The 14,269-nt window shown below is 26.1% G+C and overlaps 1 protein-coding gene across 4 annotated transcripts in view; it reads right to left on the bottom strand.

Moving 5' to 3' along the window:
- Positions 1-1,221: 1,221 nt before the first annotated feature.
- LOC145186646 (RNA-binding protein 41-like) overlaps positions 1,222-14,269 on the bottom strand; it is a 34,408-nt gene continuing 21,360 nt past the window's right edge. The window contains exons 5-7 of one of the 4 annotated variants that reach the window (XM_090094936.1): positions 8,993-9,140; positions 1,533-1,654; positions 1,222-1,390 (exon numbers count right to left, since the gene is read on the bottom strand). In XM_090094936.1, coding sequence (XP_089951062.1) covers positions 1,557-1,654; positions 8,993-9,140 — 246 coding nt within the window. In that variant the 3' untranslated portion in view covers positions 1,222-1,390; positions 1,533-1,556. Of the gene's footprint in view, positions 1,391-1,532; positions 1,655-5,419; positions 6,462-6,641; positions 6,754-8,992; positions 9,141-14,269 lie in introns of those variants that run through there. The other 3 variants (XM_090094937.1, XM_090094935.1, XM_090094934.1) reach the window with 3 other exon arrangements.

Here is a 14,269-nt window from a genome sequence, read left to right as displayed (position 1 = left end):
GGGCAAAGACATAGAATTTACATCAGAAAAACAACAAAAGAAAAATTGATCCCAGAGTGTTTAGTGCCGACAATCAAGCATGGTGGTAGGTCAGTTATGGTATCGGGATGTTTTTCTTCAGCTGGTGTAGGTGACTTAGTTAAAATTGAGGGTATTATGAAAAAAGAACAATATAAAACAATTCTAGAAAACAATGCTATACCTTCTGGCTTAAGAACTATTGGTCGTGGTTTTGTTTTTATGCAGGAAAATGACCCTAAACACACCTCAAAATTATGTAAGAACTATATAAAGGAACAAGAGGATAATGGTGTCCTCAAAAACATGACCTGGCCAGCCCAATCACCAGATTTGAACCCAATAGAGTTACAGTGGGAAGAATTGGACAGAAAGGTCAGACAAAAATGCCCAACATCCTAAGAGCACCTGTGGCAAATATTAGAAGAATCCTGGTTATCAATTACACCCGAAATATTAAATTAATAAATAGGATGCCACAGATCGCAAAAAAAGTGATAAAAAATTGTGGGTTATTTTTTGACGAAAAGACAGTTTAATAATAATAGTGTTGTTAGTATTTTTTTATTTCATTTTTTTTTTTTTTTTTTTCTTAAATAATAACTATATGTATCTTTTAAAAAATATGATATTTGAATTTTATTGAAATAATTATGGGAGATTGAATTAAAAAAATAAACAAAATCCAAGTGTCCGGAAACTTTTGGCCTGCAGTGTATATATAACTATTTTATATACTTACTTCAATTATAATATGATCTTAACAATTATTATTTATCTTAATATGATTCTTTATGTAGTATGTCTAAACAAATAATTGAATTCCAAAAGAAAAAAAAGTTTTAACTCGCTTAAGAGATCTTTCTCCAATGACTGCGTGCATTTAGAGAACGCGCTCTTTTAAAGCCCAGTATCTAATGACAAAATGACGTTAAACATTAAACATTTCTGTAGTTTTATAATACCATAAGGCTATAAAAAAGTTAAATAACCATGGTGTGGAAAAAGATTTTAAATACATTAACATCAAAAAATGCATTTTAAAATAAAGTTACCCAACATATCAACATTTTACACAGCCTATTAACATTTTACAATAGTGCATCAATATTTTACAGAAGCTCTCAACACTTTATATAATATAGATAAAAAAAATTTTAGCTAGTTTAAAAAAAAAAGTTTAAAAGAAGATATGAGAAGCTATTGGATTGCCATTTTTATTAACATTTCAAAAACTATGCTAAGCAATACATGATACAATATATTACAGTTTATTACATTAAGATACACATTTAACATTAAACTCAATATCTAATTATCCCAATATGACCTCTAAAAATTCAAGCAAGGATTGCTAGTAGGACCAATATTACTAAAAAGTAAATATAAAAAAAAAAATAAAAAAAGTTGCACTAAAAAAAGATGCACTAAAAAACTTCACTATTCATTAAATACAATCTTGAAGATTACTACATTAAAGAATAATAAATACTGTCAATGTAAAATTTTTTTACCCTATTTAAGCGCATACTTTTTTATCAATTCCTAGAGCTTTTTCCAAATGCAATAATCATGGGTCGACCATTCAAAATAAAACCATTACACAGAAGTAATGCTCTTTGAGCAGTAAGTTTGTCTAAAAATACCATTAGTAGTTTTGAAAATATTTTACAAAAAGGTGCCTACTAATAAAACTCACCATGTTGCTTACTTAAAAAAAAGCAAACCTTTTCATGTTATTTAAAGTTCAAATTAAAGAGAAAAATTAATAACTAAAGTGCAAGTAGCTTATATCATTTTTATAACAATTCTCATGTTTACAGTTTAAAGAGTAGTGAAATACTACAAAATCAAGAAGAAATAATGAAAAAATACAATATTTATTAACATTGATACAAAACTGCCATGAAAAGTTAAAAAATGTTGTTTTTTTTTAAATCAAAATGACCATTTTGAATCACTGGTGACAATTCAAATAACTAATTAAAAAAAAGGCAAAGATGAGTCTTACCAAGTTATAACACTTAAATAGAAACTTTTTTTCAACTACTTTTTCTTGACTTTTGAGGATATACTTTTTAGTAACTTTAAGGGAAAAAATATTCAAAAATATTGCAAAAGATTTACACATTTTACTAACATGTAAAAATAGCTGTTTTATATTCAATTCTATGTATAGAAAGGCCATTGGTTTTGTTTCATTTCAATTATTTAGTTATTGATCTTTAAATAGAATATCTTCAAGCAAATTACTTTCCTTCTTTGCTTTAAAGACTTTCAAATAAAGGTTGTTTTAATATATAGTTTACAGATTATCCTAGCAAGAACTGGATCTTGACAAATTTTCTTAGTTAAATATACAAAAAACAACACAAGAAAAAAGAAACTTACAATAATTTAAATATCTTTAAGGGTCTCCTATGAGATAAATTTTCATTCTAACATTTTAAGTAAAAAGTTAATATTTATTAATTAGTTTAACTACTTTTGCTTCTACAATAAGAAGTTTGTATTACTAAAGAAACTTAGAATAGAGCTTGACTGAAAGTTAACTTTAACAGCTAAGTTTCATTCAAAGTTTATTCAATAAATCAATTTTATTCCAGATGTATCTTGAACAAGAACCAGAACCTGAGCAATATATAAAGTTTTAAGTTGATGTAAGGAGATGTGGTGGTTCAGGTATAAAAAAAATACATGAAGATCACAGGGGAGAATTTTAATAGATTTATTGCTAGGCTGTCAAATGACTACTTTTGAAAAAAATGGGGAAAAAAAAAAAGAAAAAAGATAAATTTAAAAAAAATGAAAAAAATGACAAATTTCATTAAAAAAAATACACAAAAGTTAATAAAAAAGAAATGAAAACTATGTAACAACCTATTGATTATCTATTTTGAAATGAGCCATTGATTAATAACTGCATTTCACTTTTTTGTTTTAAACCAATATTAAGTGCAACTTTTTTGTTTGTTTCTATTTGCTTTGGCATTTGTAAAATTTCTTTTTGTACTGTTTAACATGTGATGGGTAAGTGTAACACCAATGGTATCTTTTTTATTGATAGCACTTAGAATAGACTTAGTTGCTTCATCTAGCATTTTCTGAGCAAGTTCATGTCCACATTTTCCTAATCTTTTTCTAGGTTTTTTTTTGTTTTTGTTTGTTTTTTTTATCAAGATTAATTTTTAAAGGAAATTTATTAGTGGAAAATTTATTAGTGGAATATTTAAAGAAATTTTATTAGTGGAACATTTTTATTATTTTTTTTTTCTTAATGAGTTTGTTTTTGAATCAATATACAAATTGTTAGCTGTTTGAAAGTCTAATAGACATAAAAATTTTAATTATATTTCGAAAATATCTATTTATTACAGTGAAAACAGTTTTTTTCTTGAATGTATAATTGTTAGAATTAGAAGGTAATTGTAAATAATTTCTATAATAAATAGTGATGTCTTAAACTATACTATTTATTATTATAATAATCAAACTTTTTAAAATTTTTTAAAATTTAATGTTTGTTTTTAAATACTTTAGGAAGAATATTTTAATATTCGACATAATTTAAGGAAATTAAATAAAAATAAATTTAATATTTTAATATTCGACATAATTTAGGGAAATTAAATAAAAATAAATTTAATATTTTAATATTCGACATAATTTAGGGAAATTAAATAAAAATAAATTTAATATTTTAATATTCGACATAATTTAGGGAAATTAAATAAAAATAAATTTAATATTTTAATATTCGACATAATTTAGGGAAATTAAATAAAAATAAATTTAATATTTTAATATTCGACATAATTTAGGGAAATTAAATAAAAATAAATTTAATATTTTAATATTCGACATAATTTAAGGAAATTAAATAAAAATAAATTTAATATTTTAATATTCGACATAATTTAAGGAAATTAAATAAAAATAAATTTAATATTTTAATATTCGACATAATTTAGGGAAATTAAATAAAAATAAATTTAATATTTTAATATTCGACATAATTTAGGGAAATTAAATAAAAATAAATTTAATATTTTAATATTCGACATAATTTAAGGAAATTAAATAAAAATAAATTTAATATTTTAATATTCGACATAATTTAAGGAAATTAAATAAAAATAAATTTAATATTTTAATATTCGACATAATTTAAGGAAATTAAATAAAAATAAATTTAATATTTTAATATTCGACATAATTTAAGGAAATTAAATAAAAATAAATTTAATATTTTAATATTCGACATAATTTAGGGAAATTAAATAAAAATAAATTTAATATTTTAATATTCGACATAATTTAGGGAAATTAAATAAAAATAAATTTAATATTTTAATATTCGACATAATTTAGGGAAATTAAATAAAAATAAATTTAATATTTTAATATTCGACATAATTTAAGGAAATTAAATAAAAATAAATTTAATATTTTAATATTCGACATAATTTAAGGAAATTAAATAAAAATAAATTTAATATTTTAATATTCGACATAATTTAAGGAAATTAAATAAAAATAAATTTAATATTTTAATATTCGACATAATTTAAGGAAATTAAATAAAAATAAATTTAATATTTTAATATTCGACATAATTTAGGGAAATTAAATAAAAATAAATTTAATATTTTAATATTCGACATAATTTAAGGAAATTAAATAAAAATAAATTTAATATTTTAATATTCGACATAATTTAAGGAAATTAAATAAAAATAAATTTAATATTTTAATATTCGACATAATTTAAGGAAATTAAATAAAAATAAATTTAATATTTTAATATTCGACATAATTTAAGGAAATTAAATAAAAATAAATTTAATATTGAAATTGAAAAAACTAAATTAAAAATATAGTTAACAAAGTACACAACAATTCTAAAAGTTACAGTACTTAAACAAAATACATCTAACATCTTAATTTGAAATTCTAATACTGAATTTAAACCAATATCATTAAGGTCAACTTAGTTAAATGGCAAGTCTACTTTATTTGTAAACTAGTAGAATTTCAATTTCTAATTGAACTAAAGATATTTCACTTGAAAAAAAACACCTTTTAAAATCTGAAATTTAAGTTGGAGCCAACTACATTTTAATTGAAAAGAACTCATCAAATATAGAAAAGAAATAATAATTTAAGATGGAAAAGCCTCAGAAGTAACAATCCAGCAACCATTTAGACATTTGTGGTACTGCTATCTGAATAGTTAATATAGGTTTTAATTTTAGATTGCTAAAAAAAACAGTTGCCAAACAGTTATAATTTGCAGCAATACATGTAAGGGATGCAAGGACAAAATTACTGATGCCACAGTTGTTTAATTTTGAGAAAATAAAAAAAAGGAAGTTTGAAGAATTATATAATAAGCTTTGTCTAGTTTCATAATTTTCTCTTAAGTTTTAAATTTTGTATGGCGTATTACATAGTATATAAATACAATAAAAATTTATCAACAGTAAAAATACATGAACTGCAGAAAATTCTGAAATTTGTATCCTCTTGTAACATCACTGGTTTACTTCTTGTAGATATAAATTTTAATTTTATTTAAAAATAACATTCAATGTGTTGCTTATAATGACTTAAAAAACACGACTATAAAGTTGAGTTTCCTAATTTTTCACTTTAAAACATAAACATATTTATGTTAGGACAAAAACCCACCCAAGAATAATGGTTTATGCTTCCAGTTTATTATTTTGTTACTTTTTTCTGTAACATTTTGTTTAAAAAATTTTTACTTTTACTTTTAAATCATTTGATTTATTTTTTGTTTGCAAAAGAGCTCTTATTGTGATACATCTCATGGAATAATGTGATCAAAATGCTGCTGCACCATGTTTGCTACATTGTCTACTCCATCTTCCCATAAGTTTCATCATAACAAAATAGTTGCACACTGTCTAATCCTAAGCTTAGTATATTAAATGTGTACATAGAGAGCTGCCTAAAATAATAAGCATCATTGGAAAAGAAACATTAAAACAGGTCATAATCTAAGCCAGATGCAAGAGCATTACATCCTGCAGCTGCCTTTTTGACATAAAACAGCTCTGCTTTGCCCAAGTGAAGCTCTTTTTCTTGTTAATTCTTGATGAGATCTTTTTATTTTCAAGTATATCTGTAAGCTTGTCACATGTTCAGCATGTATTCTTATAAGAAACTGATGTTATATTTTTCTGAAAATATTTCTCTGGAAAAAAAGCAGTTGGAATTATATCTTAAAGTCAGAGATCATTATAAATCACAAAAATAAATAATTATTAAATATTATTCTTAAATAATCAAACATTGTTAAAGCAACTCTCACAACAAACTTGATATTTGTGAGAAGTGTTCCTTGTACATATTGTTTATCTTTGATAAATTAAATGGGCAGTTTGTGTGTTTTCTTTGCAGGCTGATAAGGTGAACTCCTAAAGTATAAACAATTTCACAAGCAACATAATCAAATATTAAACTGTTTAATACTATTAACTTTCAAGTTGCACAAAATAATTTATTTTGCTATTTTTGAGAGAAAACTGGTGAAAATATATTTGTAAACTATTATACCAATATTAGATTGTTTATTTGAATAATTATTTAGTAATTACTTTAAATACTCTCAAGTGCTTTCCAGTCTTAGCAAGAGATCTCTGATTCTTTCTCTTCTGGTTTTTCGAATCCCAAAGATTGACAAAATAGCATTGATACAAACTGACAGAACTGTTATGCAAAAAAAGAACAAGTGGTCATGAAGCAATGGTGTTCCTTTGGTCCATTAAGGTCTACTTTTTTATATTATAGACCTAAATCATTGAAACAAGAAAGATGTCTTGTTAATTTTTAGTTTGTATTTTGCTAAAGTATGCCAGTAAAAATTCTCCCTTCTGCTGTTATTATCTGAAAAAATTTATATTGCTTGCAGTAGTAGGGAAGGCCCATCACATGTGATAATTTTCCACCTGGCATTTTGATAAACAACAAAGTGTTATGTTATTGGTAAAAATATTTTGATTGGCTGCAAGGTTGCTAAAAACAGCAATTCTTTACTGCTTGAAGGATTTGGGCACCTGCAGTTTACCTCTTTTGATAAATTTTGGGAGGACTTAAATTTTTTTATTGTTTACATATTTGTAATGATGCAGCAACGTACTTTATTATATGGGCAATAAATTGAAAAATCTAAAAATGTAACATCACTGGTTTTCCACTTTCTTCCTTCATAAGTATAGATTAGACAGGATATATTTTTGTTTTTAAGTCTGAAAGAATTTAAAAACTGGTGAAAAAATTGTTTCTATTCATTTGACTATCTGTTTTAGTTTTGATATTGGATTTTTATACAAAAATGTTTTTGTTAAAGATTGTATTTTTGTTGCTAAGTTCATAAAAGGTGAAAAGTTTTTATCTATTTGGTTTTAATTTTGAGACTTGGTTGTCATTTTAATTAAAGAAAATGTTTTTTGGCATAGTATTTTCTATTCAATGGGTTTAACAATATTAATTCAATTTTAAAATCATTTACACATGTAATTGAAAAAAAAAAAAAAAAAGATACACATATATATACAGTTGTTTTTTTTTAAAAAAAAAACCCACGCTAACATTTTTTCTTAATTTTCCAGTTAAAAAGGATATTCAAGTTGAATAAGAACAATTGGATGTGGCACTGAACAATACAGGATAGAAGAGGTATGTTTATATGTAAACTAAAAGTTTTATCATCAAAATTAGTAGATAAAACTGGTAAAAGTGATGGATCAGGGAGAAAGTTTAAAACTTCTAAAAGAGAAGACTTTTACATTCTTAAAGTTGTGAAAAAAGATTGTCAAATTACTTGTTATTAGAACCTTAGTTTTTTTTTAACCTTTCCTTATCTAAATGTGGACAATATCTTGTCAAATAAAAGCATCAAGTGACTTTTTGATAGCAAGCAATCAAAAAAGCCATTTGTTATTGAAAGTAATTGCAATAAAAATAGCAGTGGTATAAAGAGCACTTAGATGAGACATTAGAAGAATGGTCCTCAGCATACAACACAGTTAAATAAAAGATATCTTGAGTCCAAATTGGTATCAGTTATAATTTAGCCAGCAATTAGTTTCTTTATTTAAACTTAATAGAAAAATTTGGTCTATATTGGGCAGAGAACTGCAGGATTGTAGGCTAAAAAATGAGCAAGAACTATTTAAAATTTTTCTTGACAGTTGGAATGCATTGCCAATCAGTTTGTTAACAACACAAATAGTATGCCTTTAAGATGTGCAGAAGTCATAAAAAACAATGGATGGTTCATTAAATACTAGAACCACTAAAAATTGAAACTTTCAAAATATTTTAAAATTCTTACACTCTAATTTTTAATATTCTATACATTGATATTACAATTATCTTGTATTCTTAACATTAAATACATAATGTTGAAACACTTTTTCTTGCTTTTTTTTTTTTTTTTTTTTTTTGTTTGTTTTTTTTAAAACATATAGTGTCACTTTTTTTAAAAAAAAAATTCAATAATGAATAAAGAAGAGGGGGAGGGGGGTATAACTGATCCTTTATCCTTTTTTCTCCATCATACTATGAAAAAATACTTTTTTTCCTAGATTCTTTGACTAATATTGACTTTTAGAAAATTATTGCCTGAATATATTTCACCTACAATTCAATTCTCTATGCATAATATTGATAATCTATATTTATGCATGAGGTGAAAAACCATTCTGCATTGAGATCTATAACTATGGCACCAATTTTACAACTCAATCTATTTGTTTGTCTGTGTAACCTATATCTAATTGAAATATTATATTGATTGATATATTTTACCAAAATAGTTTTAACATACTTAAAATAACTCACTACTTAAAATTCACTGTGTAAAACTTGTTATACTGTTATACATAAAAAGAGTTATACTGAATACATAAAAAAGAATACTATTTAAGAAATTAATACTCCATACCAACAAATGTTACAAATGCTTGACCTCTCATTGGACCTCTCATTACTTGGTACTTTACTTCTGAATAATCATTTACACAGAATCTTGCAAACAGCTCTGCAAGGCTAGACTCTTGGGTGTTTTTAGAGAGATTTTTAATATAAAGTATCTAAAAAGTAATCATTTGCATTACTATTGTTACCATTACTACCATATATATTATTACATTATATATGTTAAGCATTAACATAACTGCACTGGTGGTAAAAAAATTAAAGTAATATGCAGTAAAATATGAAACATGCATTTTTACCACACTAAGGTAAAAATGCATATTACACATTTTGTGTATTATGTACATTTTAAGCATTTTTACAACAGAAAGTGTAATGAAATATAAAATTACTCTAGCACTGTTGCTCTCTAACCTCCTGTTTCAAGTTATTGAAACTACTGCCTTTAAAATGCTGATGAATTATTTTTGTTCATAAGCCACCCTAAAAAGTCTAACTACCTTATCCAAATACAAGCTGCCAATGATTTATTTCAATCTAAGATATGATGTAGAAAAGCAACTTGAGAGACATCCCGTATTGCAAAATGGCAGCTTTTACTATGGATAGACTGCAAGAAATGGTGATCCCTTCATCTCCCTTATATTTCATTATGATACCAAAGACTTTGAACTCAAAAAATTGTCTTTGGATTGTCAAAAATTCATTGAGGAACATACAGGGGTTTTCTTGCTTAAGGATTAGACCATATTTCTCAATTTTCTGCTCTTCAGAGGGAAGACCTTTACAAAGTGGGTGTTACTGATGCTTCAGCCAATATGAAGAAAGCAATCACAGAAAGCAAAGAGATCAGTGATCATCTAACCTGTGCTGATCATCTGCTCAACATTTACTTAACAAATGCTGCACAAAAATCAGAAGGACTCAGTGCTATAATCAAGAGATGCAAAGGACTTGCTTAATGGACTCAAAAATTTATAGGACTGGCAGCAAATATAGAACCAGCCAAATATTTAGCCTCTGGTAATAAGATGGAATTCCAACTTCATAATGCTTAGATCAAATCCTCAGACTGAAGGTTGGTTTGCTAGTTGCTCTTGAAACCCTAAACAAGCCAGATCTTCAAAGTTTGATTTCAAATGAGTTAGAGTTCAATAGCATTTACAACACTTTGCTTGTTTCTGCCAGAATGTAAAAGATGCTCTGATTGCTGTTCTTCAGAAAAACAGGTGGTCATGCACAAAGCTCAAAAACATATATGAAATCTCCATTTGCTTTGCAAAAGAACCATAAATGACATTGAAGAGCATAAACTTCCTGCTGCAGAATGCCTAAAATACTTCATGGAATTTGAGAAAAGTCTACCCAACAATGGCATTTGAGTCAAATACAATAATGTGGGTTCACTACTGCACCAATATTACAAAGTATGTACACTCAAAAAAATATTAAACAGTAAGAAAGGGGGAGAAGCTGCCATTAGTAGACAATCTCCCAAACACAATTCAGTTTGATGAGTCATTGAATGATAATCATTCTTTGCTAGAAACACTAGACCTCAATTAAGCTATGGATCCAATGGACCTTGAGTTTTCGAAAGACAGAGAGCAGGTTTCAGCACAGCACCCTGCAACTTCATAGTAAAGCCAATCAAAATTTAAGCCAACCTTGATGTTTGAATGTGAGAAATATCAGACAGTGGCTTTACCTGAAAGGTTTGTTGATGCTTTGGAATGGTGGAAGCAAGATACTTGGCCAAACCTGTGAATTCTTCTTTATCAGAAAGAATGCTTTCAGTAGGAAGTAGGATAATTATAGATTTTAGACAAAATGTAAACCCAGAAAACACTACCATGTTAGGGTTTGTAACTCAGAATTACACAAGGGTTCCTCTAACCTCAAAGATTGGAAGAAAACTTGTGAAGGTGAGCCATGTGAGTTACCTCATGTCACACCACCGCACTATGGGACAAAAGTATACAAATTTTGCACAAAAATATTTGTGATAATTATTTTGTTTGTTTATGCCTGTAAATGTCATTACATAAACCCCATATTGGTTTTCATCAAAAATATTTGCAAAATTGGAGATTTGAAGATTGTTCTTTGTCCTAACAAAGGATTTTGTGGGTTGGTTCCTTTCTGCATAACTCCATAGAATTTTCAATTTTTTGAAATGTTCTCAATAAAAAGTAAATGAAAAATAGTTTGGGTTTTTTATAATAGCATAAAGAATTATATTATAAGATATTATAGGTAGGTAGATATTGCAGTTATTTAATAATTAATAAATATGCAAAACTTACTGCTAAATATCTAAGTTTATGTCTTCAAAATAGTCAATAAGAGAACATTCATTTTAATCCATGAAATTTGATTCCTCAGTTGTAGTGTCCCAATCAGCTTCTTGTTCATAATTTTAAATAATAGGAAATTTTTGACAGCTTCTGATACCTGATGTTTAATCCTTTTCATTCTCACATCCAGTTTTGCTAAAGACACTATAGGGTCCGATGAATCTAATGCTCGATTAAATACATCGAGCAAATTACTTTTATGAGAACACTTTTGAGAATGATATCTTCGATTGTGCCTAAAATACTTATTACAAGATTCAGCTCCCTTTTCACCAAAAAATCCAGGTGATAATGGTAGTGTCATAATAATGTTTTTTGAACGACAAAGAATTTTATGAAGAGAGGCAGGCATGTTGAACCATTTATATTTACTAATAAATAAGGAATATGTATCATGGCAGAAGGACCCAAATTTTTCAAAAATCAAATGTTCGTGACAATTAAGGGCAGCAAGAATTTTTACTTAAAAACGAGTTATACTTAAACAAATATTTTGTGCATGTAAGCTTTCAGAAGTAATCTTTAATGCAAATTATAAAGATGATCACATGTATGTATTAGCAAGGCCGTAGACAACTTTTTTTGATGTTTGAGCTAAGCAACTTTGAAACATGAAGAAAACTCCATATTTAAGTATGTTCATATACATAAGGAATGAGGATGCTAAGCAAAAAATTGCGGTGATTGGAGGCTGGGAACAACAAAAACCCCAAAACGTTAGCCCCCCAGCCCCAAATATGAGGGCAATGAGTCAAGTTTGTTATTATTTTTTTTAATTTTAAACTTTATTTATATTCATTGACAAATTTCAAATTTGATTCAATAATCTCTTTTTGATCGGCATTAATGACTTTATAAAGTTTACACCCCCCTCAAATTGAGGTTTTTGTGAAGTTCCATCATTCTGTTTGAAATTCTATAACTCTCAAACGGGGATTTTGAGGGGTATATAACCTTAACCTTTTTGAAACCCGGAGTATTTACCTTTCATTTGGTACCAAAATAATTGATACTTTTTGATACTATGGAGAATGCGGGTCTTGTAAAGCCAAAAATATGGTAATAACCCCTAATTCCGTATCTCTAAATATTTCTTAAAATGTTTTATACGAGGAGAAATATAGATCTGATTAGTTGCAATCAATTGCTAAGAATCACATTTGCAACTATTAAATATGTGTTGCAGGAAAAGCTTCTACATGTTTGCGCAAATTCTTTGCAGGAAAATATCAGAATTTTTTTTTTTTTTTAATTAATAAATATCAATTTCGATAACCTACAATATCAATACCGTGAGAGATATTTTCAAAGTTCATTTAGCTACAAATTTCTATAATCACTAGTTAATAAAAAACCATATCTAAATTGAAAATTAAAAAATTGTGATTTTTGATTTTTGTGATAAATTTTTATTATTTTATCCCATAGTGCACCGCCGTGAAGACTCAACAACAGGGAAAATCTAAAACTAAGACTCAAAAACTAAGTCAAACTAAAACTAAAAAAAGGGGCACACCTGAAAAAGCTTCTCCTAGGCAATTAACAGAAACTCAAACTGGTCTTGAACCTAAAGAACAACAACAGCTACAGCTAGATACTCAAGAGAGTCAAGAGACTTATACTCAACAAGAAGGGAATAAACAGACTCAAAGTGAAGATCAAACTCAAAGTCACTCTTTGTTGATTCCAATAACAAAGTAGTAGTAGTATTAACAAAAAAGGAAAAGTAAGCAACATGATGAAGTCAAGTAAGAAAAGTAGTAAAAAGTGATGAAAGAGGTAATTTTGCGAATTATGCATTTTCAAGCTGAAGTAAACGTTTTGCATTTTATGCAGATTTATTCATTTTTACACACTTACCTTAGTGCGGTAATGCTGATGCTTAATATATACACCAAAATATGATTTATAGATCACTTTAAGTAAACTTAATACACCTCACTCTCTCAAAAAGTAGCCCTTTTAAAACTAATTAGCCATATGAATATGTTAGGTATTTTGAAAAATAATAAAGCACACACTTTTACCCTTTTTGAAAAAAAAAATTACATTTATGAAAGTAAAAATCCAAGTAACTACTTTTAAATGTAAAAAAATTTAGCTTTATTATTTATTACTATTATTATTATTGTTGTTGTTGTTGTTGTTGTTGTTGTTGTTGTTGTTTTTATCATTTTTATTATTATCATCATCCTTATTATCTTTATTATTATTATTATTGTTTTTATTATTATTATTGTTATTATTATTATTATTGTTATTATTATTGTTATTATTATTATTATTGTTATTATTATTATTAATCATCAAAATATTATTATTTATATTATTATTATCATTATCATTTTTGATTATCATGGAAAATACTTTGAAACTTTAAATTTTGGTAAGAAAAAATCTGATCCAAAAATAAAAACTAGCAAATGCTACTTCACTGTGGACCAAAGAGACTGCCACCATGAACCAAAGAAACTGCATGCAACAAAACTCAAACCAAACTTTTTTTTTTACAAAAGAATAACACATTTAGTTTCAAAATAACTATTTTTCTGAAATCAAAAGGCATTGCTATCAAATTTTTGTCTTAGATTAAATGATTTCAAGATTTTTAATAAATTTTATAGTCTCTTGATTCTCAAACTTCTAATATATTATATTTAATACTGAAAACAACTATAAGTTTTTCTAATGTAACTTTTTGAAATAGTTTATTTACATTTTAATAAAAATAAATATTTTTTCCTTTATATAAATTTTTTATAAAAAATAAAGTTTATAAAAGCTAAACTACTTAATTTCAAAGATAAATATTGACATTTCAATTGCTTAGTAACTTTCAAATCACAGATATCTTAGTGACTTTTTTTAGTATTTAGTATTTCTTTTCACTATAAAATCTATATGATCTTTTTTTAGGAAAAGCATGG

The sequence above is a fragment of the Hydra viridissima genome, unplaced genomic scaffold, assembly GCF_058129835.1.
Source record: "Hydra viridissima isolate aposymbiotic clone 2 unplaced genomic scaffold, HvirCarnegie_v1 scaffold_8, whole genome shotgun sequence".
NCBI lineage: Eukaryota > Metazoa > Cnidaria > Hydrozoa > Anthoathecata > Hydridae > Hydra > Hydra viridissima.
Note: the sequence above shows the minus strand (reverse complement) of the source record. Positions and strands in the feature narration are given on the sequence as shown.